Source organism: Dromiciops gliroides, chromosome 5 (assembly GCF_019393635.1).
Source record: "Dromiciops gliroides isolate mDroGli1 chromosome 5, mDroGli1.pri, whole genome shotgun sequence".
NCBI classification, from domain to species: Eukaryota; Metazoa; Chordata; class Mammalia; order Microbiotheria; family Microbiotheriidae; genus Dromiciops; species Dromiciops gliroides.
In genome coordinates, this window is record NC_057865.1 from 44,463,688 (window position 1) to 44,489,468 (window position 25,781).

Sequence of the window (25,781 nt, forward strand, 5' to 3'; positions counted from 1 at the left end):
TGAGGACAACTACTTTGACATAGTTCCTGTAGACATTTAAAAGGAAAAATAATAAATGTCCTGATTGAATATAAAAATGTACTTGGATTACATATTCCTTAAAGAACCTTGGTCCAATCTGTAAGTAAAGCATCTCATTCAGACTTACTGTTTAAAAATTAGAATGTAAAACTAAAGAATATGATTTTGTTTTTATAATTTTCTTCTTTAGGTACACAATAAGCAAATGTATATTTTATCTATTCAATTATTTCATGTAAATGCTGGGTTTTGTACTAGTGTTTAAATCCCACAACATTTTATCTATGCCACTGACTTTCATTTGTGCATTAAATATGTATGATATGATATTATATATATATATATATTTTTTTTTTTTTTTTGCGGGGCCATGGGGGTTAAGTAACTTGCCCAGGGTCACACAGCTAGTAAGTGTAAAGTGTCTGAGGCCAGATTTGAACTCAGGTACTCCTGAATCCAGGATAGCATATTAGCATAAATAGTTTTTCTCAGTAAATACTACTTTATTTAGAGTTTTGAGTTCGAAATGTTATCCCTCCTTCCCTCCCTTCTCTCCCCCCTCCCTGAGGCGGTAAACAATCAAATATAGGTTATACATGTGCAATTATGTAAAACATTACCATATTAGTCATTTAATACAGGAACACTTGAATTAAAGAAAAAAATGAAAGAAAGTGAAAAATAGCATGCTTCAGTCTGTGTTCAGTCAATATCAGTTCTTTCTTTTTTTCTTTGGAGGTAGATAGATAGTATCCTTCATCATGAGTCCTTTGGGATTGTCTTAGATCATTGTATTACTGAGAATAGTTAAGCCATTAACAATTCTTCATCTAAAAACATTGCTGTCACTGTGCACAACATTCTCTTGGTTCTGCTCACATCGCTATATATCAGTTCATACAAATCTTTCCAGGCCTTTCTGAAATCATCCTACTTTTCAGTTCTTATGGTAAAATAATATTCCATCACTATCACATACCAGTTTTTTACCCATTCCCCAATTGATGGGCATTCCTTTAACTTCCAATTCTTAGCCACTATAAAATGAGCTGCTACAAGTATTTTTGTACAAATAGGTCTTTTACTCTTTTTTTGGATATCTTTGGGATATTGTAGGGGCCAAATTTTAATTGGGGAGTGTTAGTTAGGTGGCTTGCCACAATACTGGGGCAAGGAAGGAGATTAACAACCTCATTCAAAAACAGAACAGGGTTTATTAACAAGGACAAACTTAAAAATACAAGTAAGATTAGTAGAATTAAGGGAAAGGAAAAAAAAAAAACGGAATGGGGGAAGGAAAACAATACAACCTGAATCACACCACTGCCCAGGGCTCAATACAACACAGGGCTGCGTCCTGGCTCTTTCCAGCTCCAAGGCCAGAATGGCGAAACTCCACCCTTCTCCTTACCAGCAACCCCTGGGCTCCCAGGAAACAGGGCAGACAGACACACAGCCCCAAGCTTATTGGCCGGCAGCCCTGATTGACAGAAGTAACAAGGTGCTCTACAACTGCCACCCCTGTTCAGCTTCCAGATGCCGGAGGTCACCTGACTGCCCTCACCTGGTTTCCAGTCATGGCGGAGCTGCCCTTATTATAATTTGGCCAGGCCCATGCAGGCACACAGGTGCATGCTAGAGTGAGGTCAGGGCAAATGGGTGTGCGCCAGGGTCAGGACCCACAGCATTTCTAATTTTAGGCAAAGATGAGGGCACAGAAACCTCAAATTACAATTAATTCTTTACAATATAAACCTAGCAGTGATATTGCTGGATCAAAGGGTATAGCACAGTTCTATAGCCCTTTGGACATAGTTCCAAATTGCTCTCCAGAATGACTGAATTGATATTAAATATTTTTGATAAGAGCTTTTCGTTTGCTCAAAAAAAAAAATAAAAAAGAGTGCCTAGATTGATCCTGTCTAGGGTTATGGTTCAGAAACTCAAACCAATGATCATAGAGAAGAAATATGGATGGATTCTCATTGCGGATCTCTACATTAAATTTTCAGACGTTGGAGACAATCAATCCTTCCAAAACAACAGCTCAAAAAGAGTCTCCATAGCCTAGTGATTCAAGATAATGATGTTGGTGAACTAGTATTATTAAAAGCTTGAGATAACTGACTATGCCTGCAAATAATCCACAAGAGCCAATGGCATCAACAACTTTTTATCAAGGATTGTACAAAAGTAATAGACCTCTGCCCTCAGAATACTTTTTTCCACTGTAAAGTAAATTGTGTTACACCACAAAGGCCAAAGTTCTTGTTGAGAATTGGTATTTAATTGTTTGAATTTCTTGGACCAGAAATCTTCTAAATCCTATACAGGGGGAGGGGGAAAGATTGATTAAGGAGCTGTTACAAAAAATGGGGGAGAAAAGCTATTTTTCTAAGTCTTATTACTCAATAACAGGTTGTCCAATTAACTTCAAACTTTCTCCTTCAGAATTCTCTTTTGCCTCAGGCCAAGCATAAGGAGCTTTAACTTGAACGGAGCTCCCAAAGATGAAACATTTTGTGAACATTAGGAAAGGGTCAAAAAAGGTCTCATAAAAAGAATCTTCTTCCAGGCTTTATTCCAAAAAAAATTACAACTTACAGCAAGGGAATACTGACCCAGAGGAACAACATGGAGACCTGATTCACACTTAGAATATGTGTAACCCATCAATTAGGCAGATCATTTTCACTTCCTTACTCTCTCAACTATAAAATAGTATACTGCTATTAGAAAACACTTCCTTTTTTTAAAAAATTATATGATAGTGTTCAACTTCAGCTATTCTTATACTCTCTTCCAATTCTGTTGGTAATTCACTAACCCCAACACCTGATGATTCTTTCCATTAACTCAATGTCATGTTAGTTCTCTGCTTGGGTGCGACGGACTTGCTCCATGTCGATTCCATTAGCTTTCTTCTTTCACCCAATGTTCTGAATGACATGAATCTGGACCCCCCAAAATGGTTTTGGATTACCTGACCTGATCTGAAACCCCAGATACTCTCCTGAAAATAAGTTATACAGGACTGGACAGACTCTGAAGGTCTAGTTCTGCTCATCAGATATTCAATGTCATTGAAGAAGGAGCTACTAGGAACCAAACCAGAAGCCCCAACTGAGATGAACACCTCCATGACAAAACAAGGAAAGAAGATGCATCGCCAGTTCTCCAGCAACTCTAAGCCTCCCAGTTTCTCAGTCACATCCAGGATGGACCTACTACTTTCATAAACAAAGGCATAGCTCATCCCAACCAATGACTCTCTTATTAGGCTCTTTCATGTTCCACACCCAAGCCAGCAAATGATTTGTTGACTTCCACCCAAGAGTTTTATGCATCTGTCCCCACCCCAACCATTGCTAGCAGTCCTGGAAGCTGTGGAGAGAATCTTACAATCTATCTACCTACCAGTCCTTCAGTAGGCAATCCTGAGAAAGGGTGCAATGCAGAAAGTTCTCAAAGATCAACATTTTAAAATAAGCTAAAGAAAGTGTACAAGAGAAATGAACCCCAAAAAGGAAAAAAAGATGATCCCTTTAACATATATGCTTTTCCTCTTTAAAAGAACTATATATGATAACAGCAACACTGTGCAATGATCAACCATCACAGACTTCGCTCTTCTCAGCAACACAATGATCCAAGACAATTCCAAAGGATTCATGATGGGAAATGCTATCCACATCCTGAGAAAGAATGATGGATTCTGAATGCAGATTGAAGCATACTATTTTTTACTTTTTGGGTTTTTTTTTTCTTTCTTGTGGTTTTTCTCTTTTGTCCTGATTCTTCTTTCACAAAATGACTAACATGGAAATATGTTTAACATGATTGTACATATATAACCTATATCAGATTGTTTGCTGTCTTAGGGAGAGGAAGGAGGGAGGGAGAAAAATTTAGAACTCAAAATCTTATAAAAATGAATGTTGAGGGGGCAGCTAGGTGGCGCAGTGGATAGAGCACCAGCCCTGGAGTCAGGAGTACCTGAGTTCAAATCCGGCCTCAGACACTTGACACTTATTAGCTGTGTGACCTTGGGAAAGTCACTTAACCCCAACTGCCTCACTAAAAAAAAAAAATGAATGTTGAAAACTATCTTTATGTGTAACAGGAAAAATAAAATAAAATACTATTAAGTAAAAAAAAAAAAAAGAGCTATGTGTATGCAGCATACCCATGTGCCCACAAAAGTATTTTCCATCAAAACTGTTAATTTTGATCATGGGGTGGGATGCTCAAAATTTCCCCAGAAATCAACTTTTAGTTCAATATTTTTTAAATAAGGGAAAGATATCATGAGAGAGATGATCACTAGAAAAAAAGGATCTCTTTTAATACTATTATTTTGTTCTCATTCACACAATTCTGTGTGTTTGTTGATGTGTCTAATTCTCACCAAAACCTTTAGTTTCAATGATCAAAGTTGCATTCTGGCCTAACTCTTGGATCAAGCTTCTGCTTTAGGAGTTATAACCTGTGATAATCTCTAAAAATAACTTACTGTGGTCCTCTGACCTTAAAAAGATAAGAGTAAGACAAAGAGAGAAAAACATAAATTTGCTAGAGATTTCAAAGGTCCTATAAAGCTATTGTATATTATGGCAGAAGAGTTAAAAGAGCTTAGATTTATAAAGGAAGTAATAATGGGGTTGTGACCATGCATTTAATACAACTCTAAGCCATGGTACTTTGGGCATACGTTGTTTTCAATAGATCTGTTTCCATCTGAAAACACTGGTAAAACCAGGGTATTATATATTAACTATAAAAAAAATTCTTCACTTAAAAGTAAAAATTAGCTACTTCGAAATAAATTTTCTTATGAGGATTACCTATAGAAGGTAATCATAGTTTAAGTAAACTTAAATTGTACTAAGTGTAAAGTTGCTATCTAGCTATACTGTCTAAAAATCTAATGAGTGATCACCAATAAATTAGAAGCTTTAGCAAGAGTTTAGACTTTTAAGCATTTATTAAAGAGCATTAGGATCTAATGATCAGAGAGAAAGGTAAACATCTAACTATTTCTAAGAGACCCCATCATCCGACCTTCCAATGCGAGGTCAGGAACAAAAAGGACCCAATGCTTCCTTCTTCCTCCCAGAAGCGTCTTGTTTCAACCGGAAACATCAAACGTCACTTCCTGATGCCAAGGAACTGACTTCCCAAGCCACATGGCTTGCCCTCAGACGCCTTCTCCTCATGGCAGAGCTTTCCTACAGTAACTCTCCAGCAGGTGGCATCACTCCAATTGTTACATGCATCATTTGGATTATTATCATAATCCAATATATATTTTTTCTTTACCAGACCTTTATTTTTTTCCAATTACATGTAAAGATTGTTTTCAACATTCACTTTTGCAAGATTTTGAGTCCCAATTTTTTCTCCCACCCTCCCTTCCCTCCCCACCTCCTGAAGCAAACAAGCAATCCGATATAGGTTATACATTACAATCATGTTAAACATATTTCCACATTAGTCATGTTGTAAGAGAAGAATCAGAGCAAAAGGGGAAAAACACAAGAAAGAAGATATACTTGTATAAAGAACAGGGACTAAATTTATGATTTCAATAATACAGGGAATTTCTAGGTGAAGAAACTCTCTCTAGCAATGCTGGTTGTCATCTTCTTTACAACTTACCCTCTTAGAGAGTTGCCTTAGGGCATATACCTATGTGTTTGTGAGGCACTGTGGAATAATGATGTGAGAGTTGGCAGGCAAAATATCAGGGCAGATAGCAAGATCCCAAGGACCTTGGAGAACAGGTGGAGCAGACTGTTCCTCCCAATGGCTGCTGGAAAGAGAGTAGTGGGCCCAAGGGGTAGAGCAGAGGTAGAGATGGGGAGGTCAACATCTGGGACCTGGTGGGAATGAATCAATGGGGATTGGTTTGGGGAAGGGGAAAATCTGCCACTCTCCATGAGGACAGCTCCTGGTGCTAGTCTGTCACTAGGCTACCTGCTGGCTTTGAGATGCCACTACTCTATGATAATTCAAGTTTTTATTTTTTGTTTTGTTTTGTTTTGTTTTTGTGGGGCAATGAGGGTTAAGTGACTTACCAAAGGTCACACAGCTAGTAAGTGTCAAGTGACTGAGATGGGATTTGAAATCAGGTCCTCCTGATTCCAAGGCCAGTGCTTTATCCACTGTGCCACCTAGCTGCCCCCAATTCAATTTTTTAAAAAGTTTTTTTGAAATATGTCTTCTTGTCTCCTGAATTCATTAGCTTCTATTTGATCCATTCTAAATTTCAAGGAGTTTGTTGATTGAACAAGGCTTTGAGCTTCCTGTACAAAGTTGTTAATTCTCTTTGCAGTCCCCTTTTCCATTGTTCTTTCTTTTCCAATGTTTTTCTCTAGCATCCTCATTTCATTTATAAAAACATTTAAGCTGTTTTTCCTTTAAATTCTTGCTTCATGTCTTCCAGGAGCTCTAGTTGAACTTGTGCACAAGCTGTGTTTTTCTTTGAGATTCTACTTACAAAAGTTGTGGAGTCATTACCTTCCTCTGGATTTGTGTGTTGAATGTCTCTGTTTTCATAATCGTTTTTTTATAGTGGGATTCCTTTTTTCTTTGCTCATTCTCCCAGCCTTTGTCTTGACCTCATGTTTGTTATGGATGGGTTCTATTGAACTTCTAGAGAGAAGGTCTGGGCTGAATCTGTTGCTGCTTTTGGGGGTGGTGATGTTGTTATGGGTAGCTAGGTGGTGCAATGAATAGGGTGATGAGCATGGAATCAGGAAGATCCACCTTCCTGAGTTCAAATCTGGCCTCTGACACTTTCTAGCTATGTGACCCTGAGCAAGTCACTTAACCATATTTGCTTCAGTTTCCTCATCTGTAAAATGAGCTGGAGGAGGAAATGATAAAGCACTCCAATATCTTTCCCAAGAAAACGACATATGGATCATGAAGAGTGGGACACAACTGAAAAATAACTGAACTACAACTAGAGTTGTTATTCCAGGCTCTCAAGAACAGCTCAGTCTAGGGACCTACCTGCATGCTTTCAGTGCTTCCAAAGTGGTCTGATCCAGAGTACACATGATTAATGAGCACCACCCCCCAACTCTGCAATTTTCCGACCTTGGTTCAGGTCTAAGGAATAGGTCACTGGTCTGCTACCATCTCGACTTCAGTAGACTGCTTTAAGACTCAGCAGTCCTAGTCCTGGACTAGTTATTTTGCGTCCAGAACTGTCCCCAACATTTAGCCCAATCTACTAAGCCCTCTTTCTTAGCTACATTCCTGTAACGAGTTTGAGGTTACCTGGGCTAAAGCATGAGAATTAATTAAGCAGGACCTATTCTGTTAAAAAGTTAATTCATCATATGTCATTTAGTGTCCAGACTATGCTATGCAGTTGGAAGGAATTGGAGCTGGGCTGCTCCGTCAGTGAACATCATCTGTGGCAAAAAAAAGACAATACGCTAGGCCCAGAATTGAATAGGAGGAAAAGAGCTGACTGGATTGCATTTCTAAATTGTCTGGAACTGTCCATGATCAAGTTGCTAACATTTCAAAACTTGGATTGATAACACCAATATTATCCTGATCACATCACACAGCATCAACGAAGGACACATAAGAATCAGCCAAGACCCCAAGCTTGAGACAACCCCAAGAACGCCGATGGCACACTTGTCTGGTGTGAGAGATGGAGCAGGAAGCGTGCAATCAGAAAAGTAAGAGGGCAGGCTCACCAAGAAGTCCCCCAGAAGTGAGTCACCAGGTAGGACTAAGAGCCCAATTGCTGCACGGGACATGGCAAATGGCCTAAAGCAAGGGCCCCTCACCTTCTCTGTGGCACGGAGCTTTGGGCAATTCCTTCCCAGAAAAATATCCACAAATGCACAAATCAATAGAATTACAAATTGTATTGAAATAGAGTTTTCAAAGTATTCTTTTAAAAAATAAGTTCAAAAACCTTAGGTTAAGAATGTCCAGCCTAAAAAAATAAAATAAAATAAAAAGAATGTCCAGCCTAAAGGAAAGTGACTCAGAGAGGAACTGATGGGAGACCACAGACCAAAACTGCATCAGGTGAGAAGGCAGAGATGGGTATCCATTAAAGAGATCCCAGATGCACTACAGGACTGAAAGGCAAAGCTGTTCATTATCATCAATCTAGTACTGCCAACCATCACCAAAGAAAAGCCACCAACCACGACAACGCTAAGACAGACGACACTTGAAAATATTATCATTACTATAAATAAAAAAGACAAGCTAATTGTTTTGCATGATGATTTGTACATTTTATTTCTCTAAAAACATATGTGAGGGCAGCTAGATGGCACAGTGGATAAAGTACCAGCCCAGAATTCAGGAGGACCTGAGTTCAAATCCAACCTCAGACACTTGACACTTACTAGCTGTGTGACTCTGGGCAAGTCACTTAACCTACAGTGCCCTGCCCCCCCCCAAAAAAATGTGGGTTTACTTACCAATAATAAAGAATGCGCAAATTTATATGTTAATTTCACTCTTTTTCCTCTTGGAAAATATAAAATTGTAAATGGACCAGATCCTGGTCTGTGCTGAAAGTGGGCCTCAGACACTTACTTGCTGTGTGACCCTGGGCAAGTCACTTAACCTTGGCTCGAAAAAACCAAAAACAAAACAAAAAAACCCAACCCAAACTAACTAAACAACAACAACTATCTGAATAGCCAGCAACATCAGTCATAGGCAATATGGATACCAGAAGGAAAGCAGAGGACAGAGAACAGGAACACTAGGGACAATATTGCTACTGTTAAAAAATTTCCTTCCCAAAATGGGCACATGGAAGAAAAAGAGTTTCATTTAATAAATATATTTCAAACTAGAAGATCAGCAGGACTCAGATCTCTTCTGTCTTTAAATTTTTATGCTTTCTAAAATTCAAAGGATTTAAATTATTTTGCTGACATTAATTTGCCTTGCCTTTTTTAGGAGAGTAGAATAGCATGAGCTTCACAGGGAAGATGAGCAGGGCTCTAAGACTGTTTTCAGTTCCTGGTACCATAGTTTGGGCTGGACACTTGATAAGCTGGAGAACACTCCGGAGGAGGCCAGCCAGGATGGTCTTGAGGTCATTCCACAAGATCATTTGAATGAACTGGGGAAGTTTAATTAAGAGAAGAGAAAGTTGAGGAGAAACACAGTAGTTGTCTTCAGTTATCTTGAAGGTTATCATGAAGAAGAATGGAATTAGGCTTATTCTCTTTGTCCTCAGAGGTCACATCCAGCAATAAGTGGTGGGAGCTACAGAGAGGCCAAAATTTAGGTTGAATGTTGGGAAAGTGTTGACCTCTTAGGACCTGGTAAAAGTAAAAGTCATGAGGAGAAAGAAAGAATGGAAGGGGGAACCCAAACCCGATTTGCAAGGCAGAGCAAGTGAAAAATCCAACCTTTTCTTGAATGAGTCTCTGGAGGTGAATTCCACACGACAACATAGCAGTGAACAAGGTCAACATGTACTGCTGCACTTTGCAGATGGCAGATGCCAAGGAGTTGATGACTGAAGTCAAGCCCACCTTTTCAATCACATTCTGGAAAGCGTTAGGGGAATGGCGTGTGATTCTGCATAGAGCCTAGGCAGACAGAAAAGCAGCTTTATTAGACAATCTGTTTGTATTACCATATTCCCCAAGTGAAATTTATCTTGGGGAAGCAGCAAGTGTTGCCATATTTTATTCCTCTTCTCTTCCCTTTATTATAAAGGGAAGATGGAAGAAATTAATGAATTTTATATGAAGCAATAACTCGACTCTCAAATTAAAAAATATAGACTTTGCATTCAATTTTCTTTGATTTATTAGCTAAATATGTTAGCTACCATTTCAACCTTGTATTAAGACAAATAGCTAATTCGCAAACCTTCTGTACTGTGAGAAATCTAAACTTTGAGTGAATTATTTATAGTTTTATTAAAGCATTTATTATAATAAACATGTGGAATATTCCTCCCGCAATTTAAACTGCAATCTCAATTTATAATCAAAAGTTATTTAAATGTAAAAGTGGATATTAGAAATGCTAATATTCTGATTGAGATGAATCTGACAATAAGATGGGTAGGGGAAGGAGGGGGAAATAGGAAGCTTTTCTAGAGAAACAAGTCTCAAAATAATGATTTGTTTCAGATTGGAGTAACTGTTACAGCCAGACCCCAACCCCCAGAAAATGTGCACATTAGCTACCAGCAATGAGGCAGTTAGATAGAATCTGAAAGCAGGGGGAAGCTGCTGAAAGAAATTTCTCCAAATAAAGAGTACACAACCTAGAAAAGAGAGACTGATTAAGGAATGGGCTGGGAAGAATTCAGAGAACAGAGCTGTCAGACTGCAGTTCAAGTGGAACAATTCTGAGCTGAACGGGCCAACCAATAGCCACCCACAAGATGGACAAGACAACCTAGGTGAAACATCAAGGCACTGGGAGCACAAGACAGGAAGAAGCAGGCAAGTCAGACCACCACAGCCACCTCTCCAGACTGGATGGGGCCAGCCCAGAACCCTGAGCCCAAGAGCCCAGCAGTGTCCCTCCCCGATCTGCCCACCCTCAGCAGCCATCACCAGGGAAATCAACCTTTGTGGAGATGCTGCACAGATAGCCCCTCAGCAGGGGCGATGGCTCCCACCTCCTCAGCAGTCACAGCTACTGATGAAGACTCAGAAAAGTGAGGACTAGCCACCAAAGACCCTGGCTCTGTCAACTGACTTGGCATCAGAAATGGATGATGGTTCTGTCCAAGGAAATAACACCAAAGAAGAGGCCTTACCCTTGGCTTTGCCACCCACTACACCCTGAGGACCGTGGCACCCTTCTACCTAGTCTTTTCCATTAGAATGTGAGCTCCTTGAGAGAAGACTGTCTTGCTTTTTATATTCAGGTATACCTTGTTTTATGGCATTTTACCTCATTACATTTTGTGGATATTGCAATTTTTTTTTTTTAACAAATTGAAGGTTTGTGGCAACCGCATCAAGGAGGTCTATCAGCACCATTTTTCCCAACAGCATGTGCTCATCTCATATCTCTGTGTCACATTTTGGTGATTCTCACAATATTTAAAACTTTTATGTTTATCTGTGATCAGTGATCTTTGATGTTACCATTGTAATTGTTTTAGGGCACCACCAACCATGCCCATATAACATGGCAAATTTCACTGATGAATGCTGTGTATGCTCTGACTTCTCCACTGACCAACTGTTCCCCCATCTTTCTCCTTCTCCTCAGGCTTCCCTATTCCCTGAGACACAACAATATTGAAATTAAGCCAATTCAGAACTCTACAATGTCATTTAAGTGTTTAAGTAAAAGGAAGTGTCAATCCATGCAGCAAATTTCACCATTGTCTTATTTTAAGAAATTGCCGCATCCACCCTGCCTTTCTGCATCCACCACCCTGTTCAATCAGCAGCCATCAACATCAAGTCAAGACCCTCTGCCAGAGAAAAGACCATGCCTCCCTGAAGGCTCATAATGGTTAGTATTTTTTTAGCAATAAAGTATTTTTAATTAAGGTATGTATATTTTTAGATATAATACTGTTACACAGTTAATAGACTACAAAATAGTGTAAACAAAACTTTTATATGCATTGGGAAACAGAAAGCTTCATGTGACTTGCTATATTTCAATATTCACTTTATTGAAGCGGGCTGGAACCAAAACCACAACATCTCCAAGGGATACCTGTATATCCCAAGTACTTGGTGTTGTTTTTTGCACTTAAAAATACTTTTTTCATTCATTCGTACTTGAAAGGAAAGACTGATAAAAGCAACATTAGGAAAGTGCTTTACATTCACAAAAGTTCAGTGAACACTGGTTATATGAAGAGCCTGCTAATGAAAGAGGCAGCACAATACAACACAATACGATACAACACAACACAACACAACACAATGGAAGGCCCAAGTTCCAATGTTGCAATCTTTAGAGAATAAATGATGGTCACTTTGGCATAATTTCATCTCAAAAAGGTAGAAAAAGGGGCACGTTACATACAACCAGTTAGGAAGAGACAGAAATAAGGATCTAGAAACTAAAAGTAAAATTAGAGTTACTTCTAGTAGAGAAGTTACAACTACAATATGAAGGCAGAGGAAAACGGAACTTGTTCAATAAGATGCAATTACAGAAAGCTGTCTTGAATTAGGGCATCTGAAAAGTTTCAAAAATGGAGTTTGTAATGAATCTAAGAAAACTATCCTCTGTGAAACCAAAAGAGAATTGTTTAATTATTTTTTAACCCAAGGACAAAAAAAGAATGAAGGAGCATTTTAAACGGATTCCCTAAGGATCCCACCACAATCAGAATGTTTTCAAATAAATTAAGAGTTCTCCCAACAGTGATTTCCACACAGAGAAACAATCAGTCTCATTAGCATTGTAAAGATTCTTGGAGCAGCTGGCACAGCAAAACTTGACTTCCTATTGATACAAAATCCCTATCCAATTTAAATGGAGGAACTTCTTGGTAAAAAAGGTTTCTCTAGACTAGTTACAAACAGAGTATTCAAAGCCATATTAGGATCAACTAAAATGCCTCCTCTTCAGAATGTTGTTTGAAATCCCAGTAGACAGGGTCCATTTTGAAAAACATATAGAAGATTTAGATTTAATGGAAAAGAACCTTTCAAAAGACTTTTGAGTCTTCATTTCAGTGTTTATGGAAAGCCTCTAAGAAACTGAGAGAATGTGGAGTCTTAAAAGCACATTAAGTGTTTTTATTTTCTTAATTTAAAGGAAAAAAGTATCAGTTCTCAAGGCTTACTGAGAGATTTAGTGTGAAGTAATTAAGGTAAATTTCCCAGGACTGAATTTGGACACTAAAAGGAACTAACAATTTAAAAATAATGCAGAAGAAAAAGAGTATCTTTTGAGTCCTTCCTACTAATTTCCATTTTCTTGGAATTTGTTTGTGCAATTTTCCAAGAAAGAGATGAGTTCAAAATTGAAGACTATACATCTCTGAGAAACTTAAATGGATGCACTTAAGCAAGAAAAGCTAAAGAATTATTTTTATTTGCTCTTTTGAATGATTTCATGTCCTGGATAGAAGGAATGGGACAACACTATTTTTAGACTTCAGTAGTCGTTCACCACTACTGAAATAGTGGTGTGCACAACAATGGTTTTGTTCTCAAGTGTCCTGTTGTTTTCAGCATCTTCTCTAGTCACAGTTAACGCTCAGTCATGGCCATCTAACTAATCAGTTTCCCCCAATCCAACCAGCATGACTTCCCCAGCCCCATTCTCCATGGAAGGGTTCCCTGCAGGATGTCTTCATCTAGGAACTACCTTCCTTGGTCCAGCACAGCTACTTATGGTCCTTTGTAGGTCCACTGGAAAGAAGGCCCTTTGAAGGGCTGAGCTATGTCGGAGGGTGATGGGATCAATAACAGTATAAATAACACCACTGGGTTTAGAGACCCATGGGAAGCATTGACAAAGCGGCTTCAAACTTTCCAGCAGAACTGCAGAAGGAGTGATAAGGCTATTGGGTATGGTTTGTACCCAAGGGCGAGGTACCCCTAGGTCCAAAGGGGATCATGTATCCCAAACTCACAAGTTTAGGAGGAATGGCATCACTGTGGAGGGAATGGGATGAAGACAAAAACAGCTGAATTACTGTTTGGAAATGACTGGGGGTTGGATCCCAACGGCTGCTATATGACACCAAGAGAGACACCTGAAGAGTCTGTCCTCTACAGTATCCTCCCAGACCTGCCAGTACTTATCGATGTCAAGGACTGAAGTGGCCATCCTCCTTCACACTCTAGTTTCTCTGAGTGTCCCTAGCTGAGGAAATGCTCAGCCCTTCGGCTGGACACTGGAGGTTCTTGTTCTCCCCTCATTAGTGGTCAAAAGATACAGGGCCACAAGGGCCTCATAAGGTCATTTAGTCTTCCTCTTGTTAAGAACAGCTTGGGAGAAGTTCAGCCATTTCACTAAGATATCACAGCTAGTAAGGAGTGCCCGAGATGGTGCTGCATGCCTCCAGGCAGACCTAGACCAAACCAAGACTATAAATGGCAGAGGAACAAGCAAAAAGGTCATAATGGGGAAGACAGGCCAGGGTGTTGTGTTTCAAGAGAACAAAAGCCCAGAACAGTCTGGTCCAACATTCTGAAGTCAGAGAAAGTCAGAAGCCTGAAAGACTTCAAAGAGACCAGGATCTGGCACCCCTGGGACAGCCCCCGAGTGTGGTCCTCAGTGTATCACATAAGGGACGTCACAATGGATAGAGTGCCAAGCCTGGAGTCAGGAAGATCTGAGTTCAAATCTTGCATCAGTCCCTCCCTAGTTGTGTCACTTGAACTCTCCGCCTGAGAGTCCTCATCTGTAAAATAGAGCTCACAGCACCTGACGCTCAAGGTTATATCAAGAATAAAACGAAATAATCTTTGTAAAACTCAGAGCACAATGTAAATGTGAGCTATCATCATTAAATCCTCTTTATGTCCACCTTACTAATGTCCTCCTACAGAAAAGAATTCAACACAGGCCTTCGAGGCTTGGAGTCAAGAGCAGGGAAGGATCCTAAGAACAAATGAAGCTGGATTTTATATTTCCCTCTGTCCACATACATCCCTCAGAACCAGCCACTGGAAATTGTGTTGTTGTGACCTCTGTGATCCTCTAAAAATTTCCCACCAATGGGGATGTGGGGGAAATGAGAGATTAATGTACTCCTGGTAGAAACTGAGGGGAAGCCCATCCACTGGGGAATGGCTGAACAAACTGTGGTAAGTGATTGTGATGGAATACTATTGTGCTGTAAGAAATGATGAGCAGGCAGATTTCAGAAAAACCTGGAAAAACTTAGATGAACCGATGCAAAGGGAAATGAGCAGAATCAGGAGAACAGTGTATATAGTAACAGCAATATGGTACAAAGGTCAACTTAGCTCTTCTCAACAATACAAGGATCTGAGACAATTCCTAAGGACCCATGATGAAAAATGCTGACCACCTACAGAGAAAGAAGTGATGGGGTCTGAATGCAGATTAAAGCATACTTTTGTTATTCTTCTTGGCGGGTTTTTTGGTCTGTGTTTTCTTTCACAACATTACTAATATAGAAATGTTTCCCATATCTGCACATATATAACCTATGTCAAATTGCTTGCTTTGTCAATGAGACATTAGGGGAGGGAAGGATAGGGAGAGAATTTGGAGCTCAAAGTTCTAAGAAACAAATGTTAGAAATTACTTTTACATGTAATTGGGGAAAACAAAATATTTAATTAACCAAAAAAGAGGGTAGAAAATTTCCCACCAATCCCTTGGTGGGTTTCCAGTCTCAGTTTAAGGAATACCCTCACAGAAGGAAAACCTGACCTCTCTGGTCTTCTAATGCAGGCCCAATCACCTCCATTCATATCCTCACCCTTCCATCACCACAAGATTCACTTAGTGAACAAGAGAACATGGTAATGCAGGTGCCGTCTCACCGATATAGCTGTTATCCTTAGGGAGTCTATCGTGGAATGTTTGAAGAGGTACCATAAAACTGGTCCAATTTCTCCTGTAATAAAGCCCTGGGCTTGGACAGAAAAGGTAGTGCAGACATTCTCGATAATCTTTGCTGCCATATGATTCACAATGCGTTCTTCCTAGAGAGGGAACGGAAGAAAAAAGAAAAGATTATTATATCTCAGAAATATATTCATGATTTCATTGTTCACAGAGATTTGGGAAAGAAAAAAAATTCACAAGAAAAATGCCAGAAAATACAGATAAGTAAGCTCCTTCCTGGGTGCGTTTGCTACTTTGAGAAGAATGTTAATTCTTCTGGGTTACTGGGGAACTAGAGTGCCCTATAAGTAACTCATTTAACCACTGGTTCTATCCCAAGATATGACTGTAATAAATTTCATTTATCTTCCTGAGATATAAAAACCAAGCCTAAGGAAAAAAAGCACAGAAAAATGAAGCAGGCCAGATAAGATTAGGAAGAGAATTGGAAAGTAATGAAAGGGATGTTTTGGTGTGCATTCCCAAAGCAGAGGAAGGCCAGATGGAGCAGCAGGCCTCCCAGGGTTGGTCAGTCAGTCCCGCAGAACAGCAGGGCACTCAGATTTTATATACCACCTTAGAGTCAGCCAGAAGCTGCATAAACATCATTCAGACCAAAGAGTGAATAATCATCTTTTGTCAAGTTAAGCCTGTACTTGGACTCCAGATAAGCTAAAAGAAATCATGGGTATAAAGGAATGTTAACAACAAATAAAAATATTTGGTGCAAAAATGTCCAAAGGGGCAAAGATGAAGGGTGTGGTCATGCAGATAGTGTTTAGCCAATCACATCCAGCCCCAGAACCTCTAAAAAATGCTGAGAAGGAGAGGGACTGCACACGTCTGTGATTAACTGGGAGAAAAGCCTAGGCCTGCAATGCTCTCCACCCTTACCTCTAGCCTTTGGCATCTCTGGCTTCCACCAGGACTTACCTCAAACTGCCATCCTCTTCAAGTGATCGACCATTTCTAGTTCCCCTGCCCCAACCTTCACAGCCACTTGAGACTTTCCCTCCAAAATGATTGATCGCCTTCTATGTGTACCTATTTATATATTTCCATGTCACCTCCCTCAGGACAGGGAGTGTGTTTTACCTCCTAGAGTTCTTGAAGTTCATGCCAAAGCTGGACAGGGTCTGGGAAGTCCTCCTGAGCTCAGAAGGCTTTTTGCCTGGGCCCAGGGAAGGATGGATTTGAACTCAGGAGGACCTGAGTTCAAATTTGGCCTCAGACACTTGACACTTACTAGCTATGTGACCCTGGGCAAGTCACTTGACCCTCATTGCTCCGCAAAAAAAAAAGAGATTTGTCATCACCAGGTGAAGAAGTTTTCAGTCCCAGCAACTGTAACACTCTCTGATAAGGCACAGAGACATTACAACCTATTAGTAGAGGAAATACGCACACCAAAGAAATCCTGGCCCTCAAAAGTGTATGTCTATCATATGTCCAAGAATCACTTTCAAATAAAATAAATTTAGAATTTAAAAAAAACGTACAAAAGCTACTTGTAACAAAATGTTCAGACCCCTATACACATACAAAAAGATAAGGAACTTTAAGATCCATCTGTCAGGATGCCATCCGCACTCAGTGGAAGTAGTAGGGTTTTACTGCTTAACTTAAAAGAAGCAAGGAATAGATACATAGAAGTCACACTGGCCCCACACTTACACCTGAAATACTTCCCTTCTTTTATCCTAAGGGGTCCGAAGCTGTTAAGGACACTATTATATAATCCTGAATGTTTATAACCCCCAAAATTCACTCTATTACAAAGTCATGGGTGTGCATAATATTCCCCAATCTAAAGGCAAACCCATCATCATCAAATGATGCTTATAAGAGTGTCTGTGGGGGCAGCTAGGTGGCACAGTGGGTAGGGCATGGGCCCTGGAATCAGGGGGACCCAAGTTCAAATCTGGCCTCAGACACTTGACACTTACTAGCTGTGTGACCCTGGGCAAGTCACTTAACCCTCATTGCCCTGCCAAAAAAAAAAAAAAAGTCTGTGGTGGACAATGTTTGGTATTATATCAGGAAAAATGTCTTTATCTCTATGGACACCAGGACCTTAATGTGTTTGTGTAAAAAGCTGAGAGTAGATATGTTAACACTGTAAGTTGAAAGGCAAATATTTGGTTGTTGAGCAATGACTGCTAATATGCCATCCCCAAGCATATTTGATCTGGTGCTGTTGAACAAGCATTTTGATTGTCTCCTTTCATACATTCTATTACCTTCACAAAACATAAGGGCTAGAATTAAGAGCTATGCCATATCTTGATAATAATGATCTAAGACAGTTTTCATTTTAAAAAAATCCTATGACTTAAAGTGACTGTAAAATATGATCTGACTATCTTTGAGGGCCGCATCTCTAAGGAAAACATTATTCCCTTGTACTGATTGGAAGCTAATGCTAGAATAATTATAACTAGGTGACACCATTGTTGATAAGGAGATTGAAAACTTCAGAGATGGAATATTGACTCATACAATCAGCAGCAATGGGATGCTCTCTTTGCAGTAAGTAGTAAGGGCAGATGTATGATGTCTTCCTCCATTGATTCCCATGCCACTCATAACTTGAACAGTGATTTAATAAGGGGAAAAGGAACACATGTACTCCAGGGACTTGGTCTGTCAGTTCTGGAATACACTTAGAGCTTTACACTAATAATGTCTCATAATGGCCAAATTTAATTGATTTTTTCCCTTAGGTTTTCCCCTCCCCCTAAAAAATCCAAGTATCTTGGATTGCTGGAATTAAAGCTGAGTACCCACAACTGAAAGAAGCAACAATGCACATGTTTACAAACCATCATGTGCAACACGCAAGCTAAATGCTCAGTAAACTGACATGAATGGAAAAGTGGTCGCATAAATAATCATTTATTTGTAATTAAGAATCCATATAATCTGTGCCTTCTCTCCCACCTCTCCATGAAAAGGGGAGGAGATATTCAATGCTGAAATACTTAAACATATCAAATGACATAATCCAGGGAAATGTGGTAGGATCACATGTGAAGGCCCTATTCTAAAATCTGCTATTTTCCTTGCAATAAAATCATGCAGGTGAACTGGTGGTATCTCACAGGTGCTGTCCTAGAGGCAGGCTCATGGGCCACTGAGGTCACCGCCACCAACTCTGCTGATGGCCAGACATGTAGAATCCCCTGCATGTTGCTAAGGAAGAGAAATCAAATCTCTTCCCATCAAAGCAGAGCCAAACCAGCTTTTCTTTGGGGCATCAGCCTACAGCCTGAAGGCACAATCTGAGTTCTAAGACACACAAAGATGGTGATGCTGCTGACCCACTGTGGAGATAACGTGAAATTTGAATTGAATTTCCCAGTTGTGTTGAAGTCCCTAACTAACCCAGGCAGCCCTAAATGGGTCAAAGAAAATTATTTAAGAGACAACCTTGGAATAGCTTTGAACTCAATTGCTCCTTAAGCTGTTTACATACCTAATGTGACATCACTAGCACCACAACCCATCCAAGTAAGCTCATCAAGTTTTCAGAGGACATAAATGTTTGCTTTATGGAATGTTCTTATACAACAAATTCCTTATTTAATGCAATCACATCTGCCATATTTACAGTGTTCCAAAAGTCTTAGTGCAGTGGGGCTATACCTGTTTCTTAAACTATTAAATCTATTTAAGCTATTAAAGCTTTAAACTGCACTAAGACTTTTGGGACACCTTGTGTATATGTGTGTGCATTACATATTTTTTTACCCATTCTGATATTAATACAATGATCAAATAATGATTAACAAATATACTTTTTATTGAATAAATAAGTAATAAGCAAAGCATTTGGGGGGTGGAACATTTAGATGAAATAAGTCATTTCTAGTGCTCAATAACCAATTATACCAATGCCTTGGCTAAAGGGGGGAGGGGCATTTATTTTCACAGTGCTCCATAAACTCAATGAGGCTGTCACACTAATTCAATTTACTGCCATCTGAGATCAGCTATCTTAGCCCCTCTGGGATCTAAGTATATAAACATCAAGACTTGTACCATTTTCTGGTTAATTAACTCTGTGGAAGGAGGGACTGAGCCAAAGTCATGTTTAGCCCTTTAAGGGAAGGTACCATATTGTCATGTTCTGGGAACCAAGGCCACACTAGCTGGGGAGGTGGATCTACAAGCTGTGACAATGGTGTTTTCATACACAGACTAAGCTGAAATCTATCAGCACCAAGAACTCTGGCCTAGATGATTTATATCCAGGAAAGAATTCCACAGTACTGGAAATAAAAGTATCAACTTTTTAAAAATCCTGCTTTTGGTTAGGATTTTTTTTAAAGCTTTAAATGAGAAAAGAGAAAGTATTAACTAGGAAGAGGCCTGAATATACCTGCAATGAGCAAAGAAGCTTCCTATAGAAAATCATATGCTTTAAAGAGATTATGCATCTCTAACACATGCCTTAAAAATCAGATTTGCTGTAATTATGTTGAAACCTGTCTAGAACAAGAATGAATTTAGAAATATAAAAAGTAAAAATGTTAAACTATGGGAATTGGTGCTTTTATAATGCATAGAGATGGAAAATTAGGCCTTCTGTTTAAAATTTTAGGTGACCTCATTTTGCATATCTGTTATTACTGGATTTATCATTTTTTCCCTGAAGAGCCAGGGCATGTGAAAACTATAAACTTGCCAAAGTAGAAATTATACCTTTGAAAACAAAATTAGTAGCACCAGGATTACAAGGGAGGAAAAGAGAAAAAGAAGTGCATAGAAGCCATTCGAATGAGAGGAAAAACCAGACCAAAAGTTGAAACTTATGAACTCTAAGATTCTACATGCCAAATTGGGTAGTTTTACCTGAGTTTTACTTGCCCAGGTTCATCTGGAGATACTTCTGCCTGCAGAGGGTACTTCCTACCTTTATAACTCTGCCTCAGTTTTCCTTCTCTGGGGCATACCTCCCTCCCTAAGGCTATCAGGACATTTCCCTCAAGATAAAAATCCTGAGGGCAGCTAGGTGGCGAAGTAGATAGAGCACCAGTCCTGGATTCAGGAGGACCTGAGTTCAAATCCAGACTCAGACACTTGACACTTACTAGCTATGTAACCCTGGGCAAGTCACTTAACCCTCATTGCCCCTCCCCCCCCAAAAAAGATAAAAATCCTTAGTATATTCTAATAAGTATTTTGATTTATCAAATCACATTGAGACACAAAAGCTGCTAGGTCAGACTGATTATGGTCCAGGAACAGGATCCTAAAGGAGTATGGGACTTTCTGTTCAGAATATTAAGAATCACCTTTGAACTCTTACAAGTGCATTAGTATGTAAAACTGTAAAGAAATAATTCAAATCTTGGATTTCACACGTTTTTTCGTTATAGGGACAGAAGGAAAATTTAAAAAAACAAAAAACAGATGTGACATTTTCCTTCTTGCTCTCTTTAAGATATCCAAGGATACCAGCCAATTTCTGCTTGCTAACTCCATCCCAATTCTATGCTTACACTTTGCTTCCATTAGGAAAGAGCAGGCCAGGAAGTAGCTTCAGAAAAGTAGCCTAGTCCCCGCACCACCCACAAAAAGGGAGCCTGACCCAGGAGTCAATTACTGTTGCTATTCTTATTGGCAAGATCATACTGACCATAAAAACAAAAAGAAAAAAAAAAGATGACAACTGTTTATGATGTGATATTACATTTAACTGACCTAATAAACTAAGGAAATCTGATTATCTGTCTTCACGTGCACACAGCAGACCTCTGGAACATTTCATCAATAGCACCACCACCTCTCAAAGTAGGTTGCATAACCAGTGCAATTTTAAGTTTCAAAACTCAAATGCTCTTGCCCTGGTTTTTAAAAAGACATGAGATACTTTACCACTTGGTTCCCACGGAAAAAGAAATAAGGATGTTCTCATGAAAAATGGAAATGGAGGTTGCCTCTTAAAGGATAGATAATTTATCAAAACCCTAAGCTGGGCTTGAGTTTGAAGATGAGTATCAGAAACAGCAGCTTATTTTTTGTAACCTCACATTTCAAAATTCACCCTATGCCAGGTGTCAGTTCAGCATCTGATAATTACACAGCCTATTATGCAGGCTATAAAAGAGATGTGGCTGATTAGATACAGTGGCATACATTAATCTGCTCATCTAAACATGTGGTAATTCTCAGTGGGCTCTTTTCAGAAGAAAATGTATGCAGCCTTCTGGGGCATTCAGGCCTTATAATTATGGTTCTTGTAGAAGGCTGAGATAGCCAGGCAAAAAGACGTGAGAACAAAAATCAAACTTGTTTTGTGTCCTGGTGTTCAGGGTAGAGGAAGCATTTGAGTTCAATGACACATACTCCTTAGACCCTGTATGGTGACCCCAATGGGAAAGAATGTCTCGTCGGATCACATCGGTCGGATCAGGGTTTGGCCTTTTTGTTATGTTGTGTTTTGTTTTGTTTTAAAAAGAAGAACCAGCCAATTTTCTGACTGGCAGGGATTTTCTGTTTGATCTCAGGAGAAATGGGTTGAAGTTGTAGAGGCAGAGTTAGGCATGATATCAGGAAAACGTCCCTAACAATCAGCCCCCTTCCCAAAGTGTAATGAGTAAGCTGACTCTTCACTGCAAATGTCCAAGCACAGGCAGAATGACCTTTTGTCAGAGATGACATGGAAAGGATTCCTATTTGGGAACAGACCGAACTAAATGGTCTTTCAGGCTTCTTCAGACTGAAATTGTGACCCTAAAGATGACCTTTCCAATCCCAATCCATCCATAGTTCTAGAGCAGAGGAAAAGAAGGCTCAGAGGAAAAAAAATGAGTAACCAGGATGCCGCAGACAAAGAGTGGCCAAGCTGAACCAGCCTTGGGCCTAGAAATGCAAGATCCTCGAGGATAAGAAGTGCTAGGCCATCATACAGTATCGTCCACATAATAGGTGGTTAATCTGTGTTTGTTTATTGTCTCTTAATTGCCTGAGAAGTGATGAAACGATATCTGAAAAACCCAATGATAAACATTTTCTTTTATTACTTTTTTAACCACTATGACCATACCGCGGCAGAAGCTGCGTTGCATGATGGCTAGAGCTGACATAGGAATCGAGAAGACCTGGATTAGGAATACCTGGCTTCACATCTCTGACAGATACTGGCCGTGGGACTCCGGGGGAAACTGCTTAATTCATCAGCACCCCCAGACAGCTGCATGGGTTGCAGAGTAGGTACTGATCTAGACTGGGTGATGGAGTCCCCTCGCTGGGAGCCACTACCCCCTCTAAAACGCCCCTCCAGCTGTGCTTCTAACCCTACAGACTTTACCAACGTGGCTCAGCTGCCTTCTCATGCTGGGACTTCCCTCAATGCCTGAGGCCTTCTCACCCTGCCACAGGCCTCAGCCATGTTGGCCTCCCACTCCCAACAGTGAATTCCTTTTAAGGCCTCCGTTTCAGGAGCTAGCCTAGCCATGCTTCACTCCTCTCACCCCTATGCTTCTAAATCCAAGGATTCTGCTACCGTGTCCTGCTTCCCTTCCCACAGATATCCTTCATCTCCTCCCTGTTTTCCAGCTCCCTTTGATCTTGTCTTCTCCCCATTAGAATGTAAGTTTCTAAAGGATGGGGACAATCTTTCCTTTCTGCTTATATTTAATGACCCCATGGCTTGGTACAAAGTTTGGTACAAAGCAAGCATTTAATAAATGCTTGTTACCTAACCTCTTTTTATGAGTAAAACAGAATGAAAGTACCTGGCACCAGTACCTTCATCAAAGTTAATGAGATTTTGTGTATAAGGTCCCCTAAATTGCTAGAGAATTAATGCTATTCATTTATGTTAATGAAACAAAAAGTCTAGGGAAAAGTCATTTAGAATCATCAATATTATTTAATTCTACTCAAAAATACATTAAGCCCTCCTATTCACAGGATACTGTGCTAGCAAGAAACAAAAGCAAAGCCCCTGCCCTAGAGAAGCTTGTATGGGGGTTGGGGAGGCAACATGTGCAAGTATAGGGATATTAAACATATGTACATATATGTGTGTGTGTATATATATATATGTATGTATGTATGTATGTATGTATGTATGTATGTATGTATGTATGTATGTATGTATGTATACACAAACACACACAGAAGGTCATGGAGGACGAGGGAGGCCTTAGCACCTTTAGCTAAGTCTTGAGAGAAACTAGGGATGCTAATAGGTGGAGGTGAGAAGGGAAGGCATTCCAGGACAAAACCAGAAATACTGGAGCATAAGCGAGGGACAGCAAGGAAGCTGGCTGAGTCATATCCTAGGAGCGTGAAGAGGAGTAACATGGAATAGGCTGGAAAGGTCGGTTGTGGCCAGCTTGTAAAGTGGTTTAGATGCCAAACAGAGGGGTTTATATTGAATCCAAATGACTATAGGGAGCCAAGGGGGTTGATGGAGTAGGGGAGTGACACGCTCACTTTGGGAAAAGCATTTTAGCAGCTGCGGGGAGAGTGGGTTAGACTGTGCCAAATACTGGTGACATAAAGCCAGGCAAAAACACCATTCCTGCCTCAAAGAGCTCTGACTCTAGTGAAGCTGACAGTAGCGTGTAACTGCACATTACGAGACGGAGCCCGTGAATGAACAGTAACCTGAGAGGGAGGGCACTAGCTGGAGGAGTCGTCTTTCTTCTGTGCTTAGGAAGATTAGTTTAAAAAATATGTCAAAGATTAAAATACATTACTTAAGGGAAGGCACCATGTAAATGTGCATAAAAGTATGAGGATGCATACTGCCAGCTACATCAACCAGCCCATTGGATCCGTCTACTACAGGAGACACTGCCCAGTATTCCCCTGGTGTGGCTGAGGGATCAGCCACCTAGGTACCTGTGGGGAGGGTGCAAACAGCTAGGAAAGCAGCCTCCCTGCCTGAAGGAGAATAGGAATGCAGCCAGTTGTTATTGTCCTTGTTGTTGCTGTTTGTCCTTCCTTCTTGAAGAGGACCAGGCCAACAGGAGGTAATGTCATGACCTGCACTGAACTGGATTGAAGTGAGAGAGGACTATGCAAAGTCACCAGTCTCACTCTCTCCTCCAGAGCCACCTGGGTACAGGACAACTGGAGATGGCCCTGGATGTTGAAGGCAATTGGGGTTAAATGACTTGCCCAGGGTCACACACCTAGTAAGTGTCTGAGCTGAGATTTGAACTCAGGTCCTCCTGACTCCAGGGCCGGTGCTCTATCCACTGGGCTACAACTTTATAGCTAGAAGGAACCTTGGAAGCATGTAGTCCAAACTCCTCATTTGGCAGAGGAAGCATCTGAAGTCCAGAGATCCTGATGTGAAATCATTACACTTTGGGAAGGGGGCTGATTGTTAAGAACGTTCTCCTGATATCAAACCTAAATCTGTCTCTACAAATTCAAGCCATTTTTCCTGAGATCAAACAGAAAATTGTCTGAGTCTTCTTTTTAAAACACAACACAACACAACACAACACAACACAACACAAAGCCCAAACCCTGATCCCACAGATGTGATCCTAAGGAATATGTGCCATTGAACTCCAGTGCTTTCTCTACCCTGAACACCAGGACACAAAACAAGTGTGATGTCCTCCAATGAATGGTCTTGTCTTTCTCCAGGCTAGTTCTAGTCCCCTTGATCTTCCCTACTTGTTTCAGAGCTTCCACTGGCATTTACAGAGAGAAGAGGTTGTTAGAACAATCCTTTCAGATCTTTCCTAGTTTGTGTTTCTTGACCTCCTTTCACTTTCACCTTTAAAAATCCTAGAGATGGGGGCAGCTAGGTGGCGCAGTGGATAGAGCACCGGCCCTGGAATCAGGAGTACCTGAGTTCAAATCCGGCTTCAGACACTTAACACTTACTAGTTGTGTGACCCTGGGCAAGTCACTTAACCCCAATTGCCTCACTAAAAAAAAAAAAAAAAATCCTAGAGATGAAAGACAGGCAAGGAAGAGACAAATCTATCCCTATTTGCTGATGACATGAAAATTAACAAAGAAACTGTCAATTAATCACTTCAATGAAGAAGCAAGATGCAAAATAAATGCACAGAATCAATAGCATTTCTATATCACAAGAACAAATTCCAGGAGGAAATAACAAAATGTGAATAAGTATTATTGAAAATTACTAGGAAATACATAAAATAGGTATTTCAAGCATACCTACAACCTATTTATTATGAAATGTTCTTTAAAAATAACAACAATAATAATAATTGGTA

The 25,781-nt window shown here is 40.0% G+C and overlaps 1 protein-coding gene across 1 annotated transcript in view; it reads right to left on the bottom strand.

Annotated features, from left to right (window-relative positions):
- Nucleotides 1–25,781, bottom strand: part of ULK4 (unc-51 like kinase 4) — a 669,562-nt gene that overhangs the window by 483,965 nt on the left and 159,816 nt on the right. The window contains exons 20-21 of the mRNA XM_043966928.1: nt 15,495–15,656; nt 9,435–9,617 (exon numbers count right to left, since the gene is read on the bottom strand). Coding sequence (XP_043822863.1) covers nt 9,435–9,617; nt 15,495–15,656 — 345 coding nt within the window. The remainder of the gene's footprint in view (nt 1–9,434; nt 9,618–15,494; nt 15,657–25,781) is intronic.